The sequence below is a fragment of the Cervus canadensis genome, chromosome 4 (assembly GCF_019320065.1).
Source record: "Cervus canadensis isolate Bull #8, Minnesota chromosome 4, ASM1932006v1, whole genome shotgun sequence".
NCBI classification, from domain to species: Eukaryota; Metazoa; Chordata; class Mammalia; order Artiodactyla; family Cervidae; genus Cervus; species Cervus canadensis.
The window spans coordinates 4,855,410-4,875,208 of NC_057389.1; the positions used below are offsets into that span (position 1 = coordinate 4,855,410).

The 19,799-nt window shown below is 41.9% G+C and overlaps 1 protein-coding gene across 3 annotated transcripts in view; it reads left to right on the forward strand.

The window, feature by feature from the left end:
* EFNA5 (ephrin A5) overlaps positions 1 to 19,799 on the forward strand; it is a 293,109-nt gene that overhangs the window by 227,548 nt on the left and 45,762 nt on the right. For all 3 annotated transcript variants that reach the window (XR_006268873.1, XM_043464518.1, XM_043464519.1), the window contains exon 2: positions 8,647 to 8,939. Coding sequence is in view for 2 of the 3 variants with exons in the window: in XM_043464518.1 (XP_043320453.1) it covers positions 8,647 to 8,939 (293 nt within the window). In the remaining variant the exon portion in view is untranslated. The remainder of the gene's footprint in view (positions 1 to 8,646; positions 8,940 to 19,799) is intronic.

The following is a 19,799-nucleotide window of genomic DNA, read 5'->3' on the forward strand; positions in this document are numbered from 1 at the left end:
TGAAGAGAGTCTGTTTGCTGGGCCCTTGTTCTCCCAGGACGGAGCTGGACAACCTGGTAATGGACTTCCTGCATCTGTTTTTGGATCGGAGTGTGTGGGGCAGCCACTTCATTCCACGTGCTCGACACCCCGCAGACTCTGGATAACTTCGGACGTGAAGGGTGGCTTGGTCAGGAAGCTCCTGACCAGGAGGAGCCGAGAAGGAGCCAGTGTTTTGTGGTGGAAGTGACCTCCGTGAGGTCGTACACCCATTGCCAGACGATAATTCTTTATTTTATTTTTATCCCTTTTAGAAAACCATTTGCAGTGGTCTGCGATGTGTCAGGTCTGTGGAACTGTGCCTGCCTAATTCTTTGGCTGATTTAGCCTGTTGACGTCGACACATTCTTACTTCAAGCCCGAGGCCTCTTTGGGGGCTTAGAAGCAATTAGACTGTCACCCAAAGCTCCGGGTCCCTTCCTGAAAGAAAGTCTTGTTTAGGCTTTGCCAATTTAATGCTTTGTTTCCTTTGGAGCTCCTCAGTCAGGCTAATAAAACAAACTCCAAACAAGTTAAAACACTGGAGGACAGAACATTTGTGGGCCTTGTATTTGAAACAGGTACTCCATCTGGGAGATAACCAATTTTAAAAAGTCGTTCAGCCCGAAGTGACTTGTACTAGAAAAGCAACAAGCACAAGGTATTTGAGATTTCGGTCCATCTATTTGAGATGAGTAATTAGCATTAATTGAGTGATTTTTAAATGACTTGCTTTAAAAGCACACACAGAGAGAAGAGAAGGGACAGGTTAGTATACTAAACCACTAATAAATTCTAAATATCTGGCCAAGTACATTACATCGTATTCTTATCACCAACAGCTACTGAACTGAAGACAGAGCTCTCACGCTGCAGAATTTGTGATTACTGAAACATTTATTTCTTTTCTTCCAGCTTGCATGTGTAAGAACTTCATTGGAATTTTCATTAATGGATAAGCAGAGCTAGGAGTTGGCTCTGGGTTCTAAATATTTTGTCAGAATTGTATGCTTGGTTGAATGAGAGTGTGTGTTGTAGCCTACAGCCTTTCAAACGCACAGGAATATGTGGAAGACATATCTGAAATTCATCCTTGAGTAGGGTCTTCTTTTCACGTGTAAAACTTCAGTTTTGTGAGGATTTTCGTCATTCTCGGTATGTTCTAGAGCCTGAAAGAGCGGGATTAGGCTGCCTGAAATGATGGATTTCGGTCATCGAGTACTGTATCTCATTCAGCCTTAAGAACTGGCCTGGTATCGGTACAGCTGTTTATGACTCTGATATCTCAGAACTAAAAATGAAGGTCAGTGACCCATACATTTGAAAGACTGGCTTGTTTCAGCCTGTGTGAGAGAGGGAACATTTAAAATCAGCAAAGCAAATTTCTTTAGTTCCCAGGGATGCGAACATGATTTATCTACCCCCAAGTCTGATTTGCTGTTTATGTTTCTCACTTTAACCTCTGCGGGAAAACAAAAAAAGAACGTCCTCAGCTTTAGATTGCGAAAACCATAAGGCTGGCATTCTGTGCTGAAAGGAGTAACAGAAGGAGACAGGAAGAGGCATGTCATGCAACAGAGAACGCGTCCTGCCATTCTCCTCCCGAAACATATTTATAAACCAAACCCCATGTCTGTTGCTGAGCCCGTTAGGCCCTTCAGGACAGATGAGAAATTCTTCTGGTTAAAAAGAGACATCTTATTCTCAAACTAAATCTATAATAGAATTGAAAGGCTGTGCTGTCAAGACATAGTCACTCTAGATTTAGTTTAAAATTTGGGAGGAACCCTGAGCTGATAAATTTGCCTAATCTTTGACCATAAATCATATCCTTCTTTTACATTTCAATTTCAGAATGTAATATATTAAGTTGCCCCATAATTAAAGAAGTGACACTGTAGTTCGGTTCAAATAGGAATATTAAAACAATCACCGCCTTGACAGATTAAAATACATTTAAAATGTAATAATCAACTATCCAGCTCATGAAAAATAACATTTTCATCACTGAGTCCTTTAGAACATTCCACGAGAGGGGGATGAAAGTGCCTCACAGCTTCCTAACCTCTGATAGCCACCCTGTCTCCTTTCAGTAACGCCGTTTCTCTATTTATGGAGTGAAGAAACTTCACTCAGGAACTGCTTGATAAAATACCTTGGTACATATTTCCCTGGAAGCAGGCTCTCTGCTGTACCAGCAACATATGCTAAAGGCCAATTTAGAACATTTGAAATGTGCCCCATACCCTTTCTTTTCCAGCTACTAAAAATGAAGTGCGTTTGGGCTTTAGCGAAGGAGGATGGCGTGAGAGGAGGAACACTGCAGGGGCAAGTGGCTAGAGATGACCTCGGAGGACGCTGATGCTGCCTCCCTGCAGCCTGAACCCAGGACACCCCTTGTGCGTCCTGTGGACGCAGCCTCCCGGCGCCCAGTGTCCGCCCCACGACAGATGGTGGTAGAGGAGGAGGTAAGGGCAAGGATGTGCAAAACCCCCCACTGAGACAGGAAGCTGGGTGACGGCTCCTTGGCAGAGCCAAGAGGAACCAAGGTCACCGGAAGCTGAGAACGTCCACTCGAGGTCAAGCACTGGAGTGGGCAGGTACCAGCTGTCCCCCGCGGAGTGACCCACGTTTGAAAATAAAGTCTTTAGTTGGGAGCAGAGCCCTACACATCAGGTTAACTGTGGTCATCAAACAGTGTTTTGGTCCTTTTCTCAGCAGAAACCTGGTGGTACATTGTTGATAACTAAGAGAAAAGACAGCCTGTCAACTCTTAACTTCACCTTTGTGGTCTTGATTTCATTTGAATTCCAAGACTCAAGCTGCGCTTCCCTTTCTCCAGACAGGTTAAATAAAGAGATAGATATTTTCAATAGTTTAAATGTATCACGAAAACTGTATTTATCTGTGAAATGCCATCAGGAGAACACTGAAGAAAAAATAAGACAAACACGCTCATCTGCATAGAGACTTTGTAGCTCGAAGCCCACCTTTCGTTGTTATTTTTGCTGTCAGTAGCCCCAAAACTGTATTTTTTTTTAAATCCAACCCTCCAGGCAGCCTCTAGGTCATCAAAACAATCATGAAGTGCATAATTCGTTTTAGTAGGTGAATTGATTACAAAGAATTAGTTGCCATGCTGAATTTTATTCTTCATTAACTAAAATGATCCTTTTGCAATACATATGACATTCTCAACCAGTCTACTGCCAAATGTTGACAAATGTATACAGTGTGTTTTTGTCCTAACAAAATATCCATACCGTTGTATATTATATGGAGCACTGACCTGAGTACCCATGGAACGCAGTGGAGAACGGGGGCCATAACTCTATGCCCATGAGATGCCTCCCGGCTCCTGGGATTTGTGTCATCAGATCAGAGCCAGAGCAGCAATCATTTCACTCAAACACAGTCACTTTTCTAAGGGTGGCAACCATGCGTGCTTTCACACTGTAAACCACTGTGATAATTCAGTAGGGATCGTTTTGTCATTATTGCTGGCCTGTTGTATGCAGCCAGGAATTCTTTACGATTCATAATATGCAATGGTTTCAGAGAGGTAGAGAACCATAGGTCCAAGGGATGGCATTAAAGACTAGGAGTTAAAGGGGAGACATTTATAAGAAAATTTCCCAGAAACTTACAAGTGTCTTCAAGCAATGGCAGGCTTCCCATGGAATTTGTAAATATTGGCATGTGGAATCATTCCCAGAGGTGACTCTGCTCCTTTAACATGAACTAAAGCTCCTGAAAGGAGTTTCCTGATGGAAAAACGTTCTCTTTGTGTGAATGGCTATGGAGCCTAACAGCACTTCATCCCTGTGAAAGACTGGAAGGATGCTCGTGAGTCAGGAGCTAACCTTGTGATCTGGAACTTATTCAGACATTGATGCGCCCTTCAGTTTTCCCTGCAGGAGTCTGGGATCAGCCTACTCAAAGAAAGAGCAGGGCTTGGGCCCCTTGTAGCAGCCTCTCCGAGAAGATCAGTGTAAACAGGATGAGGGGAATTATAGCCAGGAATTCAGGCCATTGTGGGTAGGACAGAAGTTACCTGCTTCAGAGCCCATCGGGCTGGGGGTGAAATTCTAACTCTGCTACTTGTTTCCTGTGGGGGGAAAAATTGAATAAAGAAGAATGAGAGCTGAAGAATTGATGCTTTTGAACTGTGGTGTTGGAGAAGACTCTTGAGAGTCCCTTGGACTGCAAGGAGATCCAACCAGTCCATCCTCAAGGAAATCAGTCCTGGGTGTTCACTGGAAGGACTGATGCTGAAGCTGAAACTCCAATCCTTTGGCCACCTGATGCGAAGAACTGACTCATTGGAAAAGACCCTGATGCTGGGAAAGATTGAGGGCGGGAGGAGAAGGGGACGACAGAAGATGAGATGGTTGGATGGCATCACCAACTTGATGGACATGAGTTTGAGTAAACTCTGGGAGTTGATGATGGACAGGGAGGCCTGACGTGCTGCGGTCCATGGGGTCACAAAGAGTTGGACATGACTGAACGACTGAACAAAGTGGATAACAGCTTCTCTGAATGTCGTTTTCTCGTTGGTGTAATGAAACTAATTGTAACTACCCAATAAGGATTTCACGTGACAACATATGTAAAGCCATAATATGGCAGATTCTGGACATGACAAATATTTGTTGTATCAGTGAATGAAGGAGAGAACTGAAACCCCATGAAGAGTGAGAATCATTCCTCTGGCAACATTCAGAGAAGACCTGAGAACTTGACTTTAGCAATGAAATCTCAATTCTGAGGTCAGACTGCTTGGGTTTGAATTCAGCCTCCACCCTTTTTGTTCCTGCGACATTAGGCATGTTGCTTGACTTCTTGATCTGTTTCCTCATCTCCAACTCAGTGTACTGTCTATTCTGTGCAATTATGATGGAGATTAAATTGAGACAATGAATGTAATATAGTAGCCACTCGATAATATTAGCTATACACATGTGCTTCTTCACAGTAAGGCCAGAAAAGAATGATTCAGTGCTTCTTTGTAGCTGAAGAGCATAATTTAGGATAGTATTAGACTAACTCTAAACCTTTCTTTGTTTTGTACTTAGCTACATTGTACAGATGCCTTTTATGAGTTCCAGTTTGTCATTACTTTTATGTTCACAATGTCCATTGTTCGAAATTTACATTAGTAAACTAATTTATGCAAATTGAACATGTGAAACAGAAGTGTAGGTTGATTCTATGGTAAATCATAATCATTTCTTTGTCGTATGCATAGAAGGATATCCGTACTAACTGCTGAGATAATCTAATATTTAAAAACCAGCTCCAGGGACTTCCCTGATGGTCCAGTGGTTAAGACTCCACACTTCCAACAATGGGGTGCAGATTCAATTCCTTGTGGGAGAACTAAGATCCCATATGCTCTGTGGCCATAAAACTAAAATACTTAAACTTCAAAAAAAAAGGGGAAAAAAAGAAACATCTTGAAAAAATAAAATTAGCTCCAGAGTAATTTACTTAACACCCCACACAAAGTAAATTGGCTCCAGAAAAGGATAACTGGTCAACCCAGTGTAAAGTGGGTATTCAGCCTCAAGGTTTGTTTATCAAAATTATAGCAGAATTAACAAAGATAAAAGTTAGAAAAGGGTAGCTAAATTTGAAGCACAAAAAAACCTGACCATTTGTAGAATAAAGCAATCATAGAATGGGTGTGGGTGGTGGAGTGCTTTTCATTTTCACTTTTAAGTCGGGTCCAGGGCTAGTAGAAGCTAAGATGAGTGACACGTCTTAGGGAACGGAAAAACTTCCCCCTTGAATGTCTTTAAAATCTATAATAATAATATAATAATATAAAGTGCATCTGGGCATTGCCTTCTGCTGCGGTTCTTGTCTGGCCCTGAGCCAGAACTGTCAGCCTGCTCTGAGTGCTGGTGATTCACGGCGCAGCACCCTTTTATCTGAATGTTGCAGTGTCTTTTCTTTGTACTTTGGCAGTGATGTTACCTTGATGTTCAAAAACCTTTTAAAAGCAGCACAGGCTTTCCTTGCATCTTGACAAATCGTTGTCTGCCGGTAATGAAGAAAAAGTAAACCTGGTTTCGTGATCACTGTAAATATAAAGAAATAAATACTTCCAAGGGTTTTTTAGTTTTTACAAATGGGTGTGTACCTTGAGACCCCCTTACGGAAAAGTGGTCTGGCCACCTTCCCTTATTTCTCTTGCATACATCACCATGCTGCTTTTCAAAAGCATCGAGCAAGTGGGTTTCTGAGGGTCATTTGATATTTGAGGACAGAATTTGGGATTTTTACATGACATCCTTTCTTCCAGGATTTTTAAAAAGGGAAACCTGGGGATTATTTTTATTCCTCCGTTATGTACTAACTGCCACTGTTTAAAAAGTAATATTTTGTCATCTACCCATTTTAATCTATCCTGTTGATAGTAATGATGCCTTTTATTCACATGTGCTTGTCATACATTTCCTCACCCAAGGTCCGAGGCAGCCATGTGAGGTCAGCAAGGTGGATTGTCATTATTATTCTTCTTAACACGCGAGGGAACCGAGGCTCAGGATGGCTTATGACTCTCCTGTTCAGTCAGCAGCAGATCAAGTCCTTAAATCCTGTTCTGCTCACTCAAAATAAGTAGCTTTACCTCTCTTAGCATGGTGTGTTTCAGAAGGGAACCTCGGGTTTGTCGATGAATATTTAGCATCCAGAGCAAAGGGACCAGCGTTCACAACAACCTGTGGTCCTCGATATGTTTGGGTGCTACATTGTGAGAACACTGGTGAACTAGAAGACGTGAAGAGGGTCAAAATGCTAGAATGATGAGGAGTCTGGAAACTCTATCAGAAATAAACAAAGGAATCAGGATTTTCAAGCCTGGAGAAAGGGGGGTACAGAGACACAGCTGACATCTCCGAATGGTTTATGGACTACCTGGTGGAAGAGGAATTAGATTTGCTCTTTGCAATTTCAGGCAGCAGAAGTAGGATCACTGGATGGAAATCACACAGAGGTAGATTTATGCTCAATATAAGGAGAAACTTGCTAACATCTAGCAATGTCTGAAAATGGAAGAGACTAGCTTACCGTCACCGGGAAGCGTTCTCCCTGAGACTGGCGTGAAGATTATATGACTTTATGGGCGCTGTATTTCAGCACTAATGTGGTTTTATCATGACCCTCCTAAGGGCTCACAGAAGAATTTCCTCACCAGCTAGAAACAAAGGGCTTTTGTGGCCTTGTCCACCCTGATTTTAGAAAGTTGTGTACATAACAATTCCTGTTTCACACACCGCTGGGTCCTGGGAAAAACTGTTCAGTTGATGGGGAAAGGCACATTAGTTAAAACAAATACACAGAACTTTTCTAAGATCATAATTGAAGCAGACGCTGTGGTGTGTGCAGTGGTGTGGTGAGCGCATACCTTTTAGCTCTTTCAGGATGGGGTGGCCTTGGTTTTGCTCTTTCCATTTGACTTGCTTCTTTTCCTGCTGCTCGGTCCAGCCCTAGAACACAGCCTATGAAACTGAAAGAAATAAGGGGAAAAGTCATTTGACTTAGGCGGCTTCAGTTTGGTAGGGAAAGGGTCAGGGCATCCAAACAGAGAGCGGCTAAAACAAGTTTGTGACAAAGCAGATTTTCTAAGAGAGACACCAACTAGAATCCAGAGTCTCCATTCTGGGTCTAGTTCAGTGGCTCACTGCTTCATCATTAATGCCTTTGGGTTTAATTTGCCTCTGAAGGGGAAGTGTTCTAGGAATTTAATTTTCAACTTTTAAACTTTACGATTCTAATTCTCTCAATTTTATCACTCTCATTTTCCACATTTTGCATAGGAAATGAAGAAGGCTCTCAATTATAACAAATGCCATTTATTCTTTAAATTACTTATTCAAAAACATTTATTAAAGGAAACACTGCTTTAGAAATATGAAAAGTTTGTTTCAATATATATATGATTTTAACCGTGAAAGGAAAACAGTCCGTCAGTACCTTTCATGCTTAAAGTGAAAGCGAGGTGCTCTGTTGGCAAGGCGTTTGTAAACAAATACAGTACAATTCCTCCAGAGAATGGCTTGCTGTTACTTAAGGTTTGAAACAGCAACATGTCAAACCATGCCTCAAATCATCAGTTCAGTTCAGTTGCTCAGTCGTGTCTGAGTCTTTGCGACCCCATGGACTGCAGCACACTAGGCCTCCCTGTCTATCACCAACTCCCGGAGTTTACTCAAACTCATGTCCATCAAGTTGCTGATGCCATCCAACCATCTCATCCTCTGTCGTCCCCTTCTCCTGCCCTCAATCTTTCCCAGTATCAGGGTCTTTTCCAATGAGTCAGTTCTTCGCATCAGGTGGCCAAAGGATTGGAGTTTCAGCATCAGTCCTTCCAATGAACACCCAGGACTGATTTCCTTGAGGATGGACTGGTTGGATCTCCTTGCAGTCCAAGGGACTCTCAGGCATCTTCTCCAACACCACAGTTCAAAAGCATCAATTCATCCTCCAATCATGTGGCCCCAGATAAACATTTGCTATAATAAATGTTTCTAGCCTGATTACGAATGAAGGTTGAACCGCCAATCCCAAGCAGGAAGCCTTTGCTCTGTGAATAACCACGCCGCTTTCCTCTTCCTGCAGGTTCCAGAGGGGCGACTACCACATCGACGTCTGCATCAACGACTACCTGGATGTCTTCTGTCCGCACTACGAGGACTCCGTCCCGGAAGACAAGACGGAGCGCTACGTCCTCTACATGGTGAACTTTGACGGCTACAGTGCCTGCGACCACACGTCCAAAGGCTTCAAGAGATGGGAGTGTAACCGGCCTCACTCTCCAAATGGACCGCTCAAGTTCTCTGAGAAGTTCCAGCTCTTCACACCCTTTTCTCTAGGATTCGAATTCAGACCAGGCCGGGAATACTTCTACATCTGTGAGTACACAGCAATTTTTGTTTTTCATGTTAGGGGGCAGCTACAAGAAGCCAGACTCATTTTTTTTTTTTTTGGTTAGCCATGTGTTAGAGAATTGCAGAGAGCTGGACTTTGCCTTATGGATGTCTCCTTGTAAATGCCTACACCAGGATCCCTTGATACATTAGCTGGAAATTGGGAGCACAAATTAGATTAAAGACACAGCGCCTCTCCCTGCATGTAACTGCATGTCAGCCTGTTCAGCAAACCACTGCTGACTTGTGTTTCTTTTAAATGAAAATTGCTAGGACTTCCCCAAAGCTCAGGAAGAGAAAAAGATTCCTGAAAGAAAAATTAAAGGAAATAATTAAATTTACATAGCTTGAAGTCATTGGATTTCTTATTCAGGTGTCAGCAATATCCTTTCAATCATCCACATGTTGAGGGAGGAAACCAAAGCTCCTGCACATGTCGGCATGCTGACGATAAATAGTCTCTTTGCACCAAGGAGAAAAGACAATTATTAAGAGCAGCTGTGTCTTTAAACAGGAAAGAGCGTGAAGAAGTACCTAGAAAGGGTTCCCAGGGAGCTGGTGTAAGTGAGTTTCCCACCTGTGAGCGTTAAGAGACTCTGTCCTGAGAGAGCTCTAAAACCTTCCCTGCAGACCTCTCTATTAATCACATGGCCATGGCCTCGTATTGTCCGCCATCCCACATACCATTGCGTCCTCAGGCTACATACTGGTCGTATGAATGCTTGTCAGGCTTCACTGTGCACGGGTCACCTCGGGATCTTGTTATCAGGCATATTCTGATTCAGGGGCTCTTTGGTGGGACCCGTGATGTGGTGTTTGGAAAGGTTCCGGTGATACGGCTGCTGGTCTATGGACCACACTTGAGTGAGCAGGGTTGTAGGAAGACCTAAGTCAGGCATCTTGCTGTCTACCTGGACTTGCCTTTAATGAGGATCAGATATTTAGTGCAAGTCGCTCAGTCGTGTCCAACACTTTGGGACCCCGTGGACTATAGAGTCCATGGAATTCTCCAGGCTGGAATACCGGAGTGGGTAGCTGTTCCCTTCTCCAGGGGATCTTCCCAACCCAGGGATTGAACCCAGGTCTCCCGCATTGCAGGCGGATCAGATATTTAAGCTATCTGGCCTTTCCCAAGCGTTCCGTCGGCTGAAGATAATAAATATTTAGGGTACTTTGGTCTAAAGGGTGTGAGCGGACCAGTTTTATTATGCCTCAGAAATTTGGTGGTGGAGGGGGTGTTGCAAAATGAAAAGACATTCCCTGTCCTCAAAGAGTGACCGACAAGTGTAAGCCAGCAGTGAAAGTGGAAAGGGACAAGTGCTGAAGGCCGCTGAGTGCAGGGAGCCTTGGGAACCGGGGAGGCGGGACCTCACCTGCTTGGAAGGATCAGGAAGCGCTGAGCCAGGCAGGGCCTCCCGCGCCGAGCTGCTCGTCACTGCACTCGAGATCAAGAACAAAATGTTCCTGGTTTTCTGACTCATTGCTTCAACCCCAGGGTCCTCCCCCGCAACCAGCACCTCAGCCACACGTTTTAAGTCTACAAGGATTTCTAGCTCCTCTTCTTCTTCAGAGAACAGAGTTTTCTAATAAGCCGGATTTCCCCATCACAAGGGCACTCTCATTTATATTGGAGTTGAATTTAAAGAGGAAATTGAACAGTACCAGTTTTATTATTTCAGCACATACTTCAGTCGTTAGTCATGAGAAAACATGTAAAAGTCTCGATCGTTATCTCACACTCAATCCATAAAATAAGAAAAGGAATATTGAGTCCCGCAGATGGAGGAAACGCTAGTGTGCAGTGAATCCCCACGTTCTCAGGCAGCAGGCTCTTGCGGATTTTTTTACTTTGTGAAAGAATCTCATTCAGCAAATGAGAAAAAGGAAAAAGGAAGACTTCAGTTGTGGGACAGCAACTCATTAATCGCCCAACTCTAAAATATCATGCTGATGCCAAAGGGAGCTATTGCCAGTTTCAAAATTTTCATACGGTTTTTTAGATTCACCAACAACTTCAAAAGCAAAAAGCAAAAATGAACAGAGAACGCTAAGATGGGAGACATACTCAACAGCTAAATGGTTGATTGCATGATTATTAGAAATTACAGAATCCACTGAGGTTCATAAGCAAGATGTTATTATTCAAATACACCCATGGTGCTTATGACTGGTTTTTCCTCATTTGTGGTTAAATTCAATATTTCACTAAAAATCATTATGTGTCTTCTATAACATTCATTTAACGGAGTCATTTAACTGTCAAGGGCTCCTGTCAAAGTAATTGTTCAAAATGCTTCAAAATATCAAGAGCTTTTTTTTGCTGTTCGGCTGAGTTTAACCTGAATTACTTTTTTTTAAATGAAAGGTAAAATAGCACAAAATTAGCAGCAAAAAAGATGTTCATTTACAAGAGGTGCAGTGGCCTGGTCGTCAGTTATATTGGATTTTCAACCAGGTTTTAGAACCTGAAGTGCTTCCTTCCCTGTCTTTTTAGTAGCAAAGAGTTTCCTCTCTTCCTTTCACTGCTGAGAGTGAATGTCTTGCAAATGTTTCATATACTGTGGTTGTAATTAAACGAAAGGATTCTTAGGGGAGGATTGGCCCTCGGTTGGATTTTCCTGTCTCCTAATATGCGTGGAATGAACACGATGATTGGGAAACGGCTCTTTTCACACTTACTACCTTACAAGGGGCTCTAACTGCTGATCTCAGGAGCCAGTGTGACTGCCCACTTGTCATTTTTATAAAATGTCCTTACTAGGCCGGGGGCATATTTCAGCTCCTCAAGGCCTTAAAATCCCTTCTGAGTTTTCCAAAAGAAAAAAATGCAAGTTACACAGTGTTTTGGCAGTCCTGCTGCAGGGTGCTGGGGGAAGGTTCAAGCTCAGTGGTAACTGCAGAGGCCCGAGATTCAGATAAAGTTTGGACTGGGGCGGGGGCAGGGGGAGAGGAGTATTTCATAACAGGAAATCCACCACATGACTTCAATTCAGGGCACAAATCAGAGTATTCTTATCAAGTTCTGCTCTATTTCCTTCTTAATTTCTCTACGTCATACAAAATTAAGGAACTACTGTAGTTGGAAATATCTCACCAAGTTTCCTGTTGACGTTAAAAATAAAGCTACCCTTCACGATTCTAGATCCTTTATTTGTCCCAAGAATGACTACACCACGTCTTCCTCTCCGTGGGAACGGGCAGTCTATACTAAGTTGTTGGAATCGCCAATAATTGGTCAGGTAGACCAAGCCTGTCTTCTCAATTGGACAAATACTGTTTTCAGTCTACAGGAGGTATTTTGGTAAGAGTTTGGCACACTAGAATAGAGAAGGTCAGTGTTTTTTCTATCAGTTTATCTATAGATTTGCAGAACTGCTCGTCAATGGACGATGGCAACAGTCTTTTATATAGACTTCCTAAGGCAAAGAGTTATTTTAGAAACTTCAAAAACACTCCCTTTAGAAATGATTCTCATAAGCATTAACCATCAGGACATGTTTGAAAGAAGTTTTGTGTGGTTATTTTTAAATCAGACCAAGCAAAGGGGAATAAATAAGGGCGCTGTAGGTTATTTTCATAAGTCAGTAGAACCACTGATTTTGAATGTCCTCTTTGATAAAATGAGGATAACTGAGTACTGAATCCTTGTCTTGACCTAACTAGGTATATGATCTTGGGTAAATCATCTAATCTCTCTGGATTTTTAATTCCACATCTATAAAACAATGAGGCTGTGATACATGATTTAAACTTCCTTCAGTTCAGTTCAGTCGCTCAGTTGTGTCCAACTCTTTGCGACCCTATGGACTGCAGCTTGCTAGGCCTCCCTGTCCATCACCAACTCCCGGAGCTTACTCAAACTCATGTCCATCGAGTGGGTGATGCCATCCAACCATCTCATCCTCTGTCATCCCCTTCTCCTCCTGCCCTCAATCTTTCACAGCATCGGGGTCTTTTCAAATGAGTCAGCTCTTCACATCCGGTGGCCAAAGGATTGGAGCTTCAGCTTCATCATCAGTCCTTCCAATGACTATTCAGGACTGATTTCCTTGAGGATGGACTGGTTGGATCTCCTTGCAGTCCAAGGGACTCTCAAGAGTCTCCTCCAACACCACAGTTCAAAAGCATCAATTCTTCGGCGCTCAGCTTTCTTTATAGTCCAACTCTCATGTCCATACATGACCACTGGAGAAACTACAGCCTTGACTAGATTAGCTTTGTTGACAAAGTAATGTCTCTGCTTTTTAATATGCTGTCTAGGTTGGTCATAAATTTCATTCCAAGGAGTAAGCGTCTTTTAATTTCATGGCTGCAATCACCATCTGCAGTGATTTTGGAGCCCCCCCAAAATAAAGTCAGCTACTGTTTCCACTGTTTCCCTATCTATTTGCTATGAAGTGATGGGGCCGGATGCCATGATCTTAGTCTTCTGAATGTTAGGTTTTAAGTCAGCTTTTTCACTCTCCTCTTTCACTTTCATCAAGAGGCTTGATGAAAACTTCTTTGGAGCATTAATATATCATAGGTTCTGTGCACTAGGGTGGAGTTAACATTGGTACAATGGCGTAGCGCAAAGCCTTACTTAGTAGGTGTTCAGTAAATGCCAGTGAAAGGGATATTTTTAGGGGAAAAGAAGGGTGCAACCACATACTAGAATTACTGAACTAGTTCTGCCTCAGCCACCCAATCCAAGCTGCCGTGGTGTGTGGTCTTGACTAGTGCGGCAGGCTCCTGTCTGTTTACACCACACACACACACGCACACACACACATACACACCACATCACTGCACAGTGCTCCAGTGACTTCCTATCTGACCAAGACAGAATCCAAAGTCTCTAACCTGGCAAACGAGGTCCTCCGAGGCAAGTGCCCTCCACACTGCAGAGTCTGGGACTTCTGCGGCCGGCTCTGCCTGTTGCCTGTGTCCCGGCCGCCCTGCCCCCGGCTTCCCCTGACCTGTCCGGCGCCCCTGACCTCAGGGCCCAGGGCCTCTGTCCTCTGCTGACCGAGGCTCTCGTTGGCCCAGGCAGCCACCTCCCTTGCTCTCACTTACTCTGTTGTAGCTGTTGTTTAGTCGCTCATTAGTGTCTGACTCTTTTGCAACCCACAGACTGTAGCCCACCAGGCTCCTCTGTCCATGGGATTCTCCAGGCAAGAGTACTGGAGTGGGTTGCCATCTCCTTCTCCAGGGGATCTTCCTGACCGAGGGATCGAACCTATGTCTCCTGCATTGACAGGCGGATTCTTAAGCACTGAGCCACAGGGAAACCCCTCACTTGCTTTAGGTCAGGTCAAAAGGGGTGTCTGAGAGGCTATTCTGACTTCTCTGTATAAAGATAATATCTGTATCATTCTCTCCACTCTTACTCTGCTGTATTCTCCCTCAAGCACTTATCACAATATATATTTATGGTGGTTTGTTCATGGCTGTTTCTGCTCTATGTCATCTGTTATATTGTTTGGTATGTAGTAGGTGATCAGTAATCAAGGCTCTCCCATGTTCACATAGCACTTCCCTGTTCCAGGCAATGTTGTAGACACTGTAAACTTCTCAGAACAGCACTGCGAGGTCCTGTTCTTATTTGCCATTTCACCCGTGAAGAAACTGAGGCACAGAAAAGTTACATAACTGGAAAAAAGTTCATACTAATGAGAAGTAGCTGATCTGAGAAGAAATTAAGTGAATAAACAACTAACGAAGAGAAGAGATAAAGCCCTAGGTCTTAATATGCTTAAGGTCTTAAAGAGAAAAATGTATTTTATTTTGTATTTTTAAAAGATCAGAAATGATTATCATTAGCATTTAGAGAATCTTCCTTTATAAATTCTATTGGAACCCCAAATCGGGAAGTACAAGATGCATTTTAAACACATTTCTACATTTTCAGCTCTCCAAAGCATACTCTTCCATCTCCAAATGATATTTCAACTGTACCTTCCTAAGTGGTTGACCTTTTTAATACAATAACTTCAGAAGCCAGAAAAGTTGTACTTTAAAAGAAGTTCTTCTTAAATCCACTCAACATTCAGCATCCAGACTGAATCATGATTGCACACCTGATTCAGGAAGTGAGCGATTTTTATTGAGAGACCTGGTGGTTCAGTCGCTAAGCCGTGTCCGACTCTTGCGACCCCATGGACTGCAGCCCACCAGGCTCCTCTCTGTCCATGGGATTCCCCAGGCAAGAATCCTGGAGGGGGTTGCCGTTTCCTTCTCCAGGGGATCTTCCTGACCCAGTGATCAAACCCGGGTCTCCTGCATTGCAGGCAGAAGTCTGCCTGGGCCACGAGGGAAGCTTACCAACTGAGCTACGAGGGAGGTCAGTGAGAGACCTACAATAAGGAAAATAGATATCATTTTTTTTTAAATGATACTAAAAAGGCAGAGAATTCTAGCATTTGCCATGTCTAAGGTATTGCTGATCTCCTTCAAAAGAAGATACGTGCAGGAAAGACAGTGTATAGTCAAAGCACCCAGATGGAAACCAGAAGTTTCTGAGACATTATTAGGCAGCACTCTTCCTAAGCTTATTGGCAAGTAAACTTGAATACACATGATGCTTTAGTTATACTCCTTTATAACTGATACAGTGATAAAAGTATAGAGCTGGAAAATCTCATCAATGAAAAGAACTTTTATGGAGCTGAAGCTGTCTGCTCTGGTCTTTTTGGTGTATATATGCATATATATATATATATATTTTTTTTTTTTTTAATTAGAAAGAGAATCATGAGGACCGTTTATGTTATTATGAGCATCATTCTTAAATCCATACTTGAATGCATGTGGTTAACTGCTAGTTCTCTGCTTTATGTTCTTTAATTAAAAGTTTATAGTCTTAAGCTGTGAAGTAATTTTAATATGTACTATACAGTTTTTTAAAACTGACCAAAAAAAAAGAAAGAAACCTATATTCTGAAGAGATATCTTATTGAGATGATCAAGATCAGTTTCAGAAATCATTTGATTGTACAAGATAGTTACAGACTGTCCTTTACGAGGTGTAGCAATATTCAGGCCATCCAGAGAATACTAACACAGAGAAAGTGCTTCACTTGCCAACTGGAAATGTTCCAGAAGCTTATTTACAGGTGAGCTGTTTGGGACTTAGAGTGCCGTTTCTTCCACAAGTGTTTCTAAAATCAGGCACACTCTCCATAATGTGGAAAATCTGTTGAACCATAATATTGATTTAAACCTGTATATTTTAAGTCAAAAATAGCAGAAAGCAGCACACGAAAGTGTTGATTATTGTTTAACGAATAAATACTGCAACAGGAAACCAAACAGGACAAAAAGCAATTAACTTTTGTCTTAGATGCTATTGTTTGAGAAAAGGAGATCAATTAGAAGCAGTAGGTTTTGCTACACCCACTGCAGTAGTTCCCTGGTTTCTTAGTAAATTGTTTTGTTCAGATGTTGGGGATTATATCAAAGGAGGGGGGGATATATTACATCAAAGGAGAGGGAAGATCATGGCTTAAAAAAAAGAAATAGCACAGACTCTGGTGAATGTACCCTTGGGCTCAAATCCCTCTTCTATATTCTTAATTACTATATAATTTTGGGTAACTTAACCTCACCAAGCCTCACTTTCCTCATCTGTAAAATGGGTATATAATAATAGTTTATTATCGGAATCAATCTTACTTCCAAGGTTCAATTAAAACAAATTTTTTTAAAGACCAGTTGACTACCAAAAAGATGACTTTAATCAACGTCCAACAAATCTTGCACCCTTTGAAAAACTACAGCAAGTTGAATAGCCCTGTTTGACATTTTCATTTAATAAAAGAAAACCTCACAAATACCTTGTAAAAATTCACATTTTAAGTCCATGCACTATACTGTGGAAGGAATACTATGCCAGGATTACATATGCCTAAGGAAGTCTTCATCCCTCTTTAGATGTCTGGTTTTTCAGCAGCTTACTTCAGTAATCTACATTAAGAATTATTTTGGTCTTGACAGTTCACATGAATCTGCCTTTTTTTCGAGTTGTTCTTATTGAAACAGAAGGGTGTCAGAATGGCACGTTTATCAAAGCAGGAGGCAATCTTTTTCATCTTTTATAGTCCTTTGCTCTTGCGTAGGGGGTGACCTGTAAGTGCAATGGACTTTCTTAGAATGAACAACTCAGTGTTTACTTCAGTGTCAGTGGGTGTCTGTGTGCATTTTTGCTTTTATTATTGAAAAATATTTTTGATTACTGGTCTTATTTTAGCATTAAAGGTTCTAGCACATACTTCAGCTGAGATTCAGGGGGCTTATAACAGAAATTTCCAGGACTGTGGTCAAATACTAATTCATCTCCTGAATTTTTTGAGTTTTGTAGACTCGGAGCGTGGCGTTCATGAGGCGTATTTATTTTAACAGGGAAGGAAGTTAAGGGTAGTGTTAGGAAATTGGCAAATTTTAATATTTTCTAAAGTGGAAAATAACAAATACAGCACAGACATCAAATAGTAATTGCTCAGATATAGATATAGAGTATATCTCAGTTGCTAAAACTTAGGATTTTTTCTTAGGTTTTAAAAAAATTTTAACGTACAAATGAAACAGCTTTCCCCCACTTAGACACTAGAAGTTTGTCTGGGATTATATCAGATTTCTGTCTGAAGATAGTCATTATATTCCCTTTGTATACTTCCAGAGGTCTTCAGTGAACCTGCAAGAATGCACCTTTTTATTTAAGGAATGAGTTTAGAGAATTGTTTCTGTTTCAAGTTGTCCCTAGCCATCTTTTAAGAAAGCTTGAATGGCTTTCAAGGGCTCTTAAATGAAGGTTAAATAAAGAACCTAAAAGAGGATATTTAGGGACCTCAGGATACTCTTCTGATTTAATTATAAGTTTCTCTTATGAAAATGGTAGTTTGTTGCCAGGTTAACCGTCTGAGCAAGCAAGAATGCTAGGTGTCCGCTCACCGGTGGCTGCAGCGTGGAGCCTTCCCCTGGCTGGTTTCACCTGGTCTGAGTGAAATCCAGGGTGCAGGAGGCAATTAATGGGAACAAAGGATATTTAACAGCACTTTATTATTTTAAAAATTCTTGGCAGTGTCATTTGATCAAGTGGGGAGAATTTAAAAAAGAAACGTATGTCCTATTAAATGACTGAAGGATGAGATACTGTTAAAGAGAATCAGAGAAATTGGTGCTGGGTTGGTGAAAAAGGAAACTGGGGCAGACATCACTGCTTAATAGATTTTGACTCTGGGACCGTTCTTAAAGTTCGCAGAGGGAGCCTTAAAAGCTCTTGAATAATTGGGGCTTGATGGCAATTCACAGAATCAGCCATAAGAAGCAGGAGACTCATAAGAATTCTTCTCATTGCTCAAATTTTTCAAAGACTGGGACACTCAGATAAGAAGCTCAAAAACAAAATAATTTGTGTTCCTTTTAAGAATTTGAAATGCTACATTACGAGATGGGATGGGGGGGTAGGGGAACATGTCGTTGTTCTGACCTCCTAAAGGGGAGGAAGGAATTATGTCACCTTTTGCTTCCTTTTACCCCACTGAGACTAAATGCTGATGTGGAAGTGGATGAAAGGATTATTCTTTCTAATCCCTAAATGTCAGAAGTGGCCGCCTCTCCGAGAAATAACACACCTGATTAATTGTGTGATTTCACAGGGAAGCGCAATTCTCAGCCTTATAAACATGTAACGTACTAATTTGGTTTCCGAGTTAACCGAAAACAGTTTAATGAGCTGCTGCATCGTGCGTGTGTGCCGTGTTACATAGAGCAGACGCCCGGAGAAATGGAAATAACACGCCGGCGACACTTGGAATAACAGTGTTTATACCCCATTGACTTTGGGTTGTCAGCATGCTATTCTCTGTGTTTCCCGGAGTAACTTATTAAGGCAGCTGAACTCCAGTGTGCTGGTATCTAAGTGTCATTTGTTGTAAATTACACAAGCGTGCACACACCAAACGCATAGTCAATCTTCAGGAAAAAAAAAATAGCATTTCCTCCTATAGATGCCCAAAATATTCTCCATGAGACATGCACGGGGTGAAAGGTGACTCTCAACATGGGGCGTGCTGGAAGAGCAGTGTTCTGGCCTTCCGTTCGGAAGAAATACTATTTCTACAGATTTTCCCACTCATCTGTGCGTGCTCTGTTTTAACAGAATGGTCGTGTAACTCTTGGTTTCAAAGTTGTCAGACAGCCTCACAGCAGGCTTATATTATCTACAGAGTTCTTTATGAGGAAATATAAATCACCACAAATGAGACTTTTCACAGCCAGAGATATGTAGAAATTTGTGTCAGTGCTTTGCTGGCTTGCTGAAAAATATCTCTAGGCTCCAAAGCTCTCTCACAACTCATCCCCCGCTCTCTACCCTTTTGGGAAGCAATTCTCAAAACTTGAGATTTATGGTCCAGAGAGCTGATGGTGGCTATAAAGTTTTCTATTTTCTCTTTTCTTTAATATTAATGCAGAGAACGAGGCATTATCATTCATTATTTTAGTTCATGAGTATCCTGTGGGCTTGAAATATGGTTTTTGAGGATATGGCTTACCTCTGTTTAATGGGGGAGATATGTGGACTTTGGCAGCGGGCTTCTTTTCCATCAGATATTTTTAGGCAGGTTGTAGAAAGTCCGTGTTAGGAACAGAACTTTAGTATATGGGCTGTATCCAGGTTTAGTTTTAAAATGTAAAGCTTTACAAAATATTAATTCATTTGGAGTCCCAAAAGTGAAATGTCATGAATTGGAGAATAGCCAGCCAGTCTGTTATTGTTAGGAATTGGAATTTCAGTATCTTTTCATTGTACTATTTCAGTGCCATATTTCCAACTGCAGTTTTTATCTACATTAAGGTTAGGTAAAT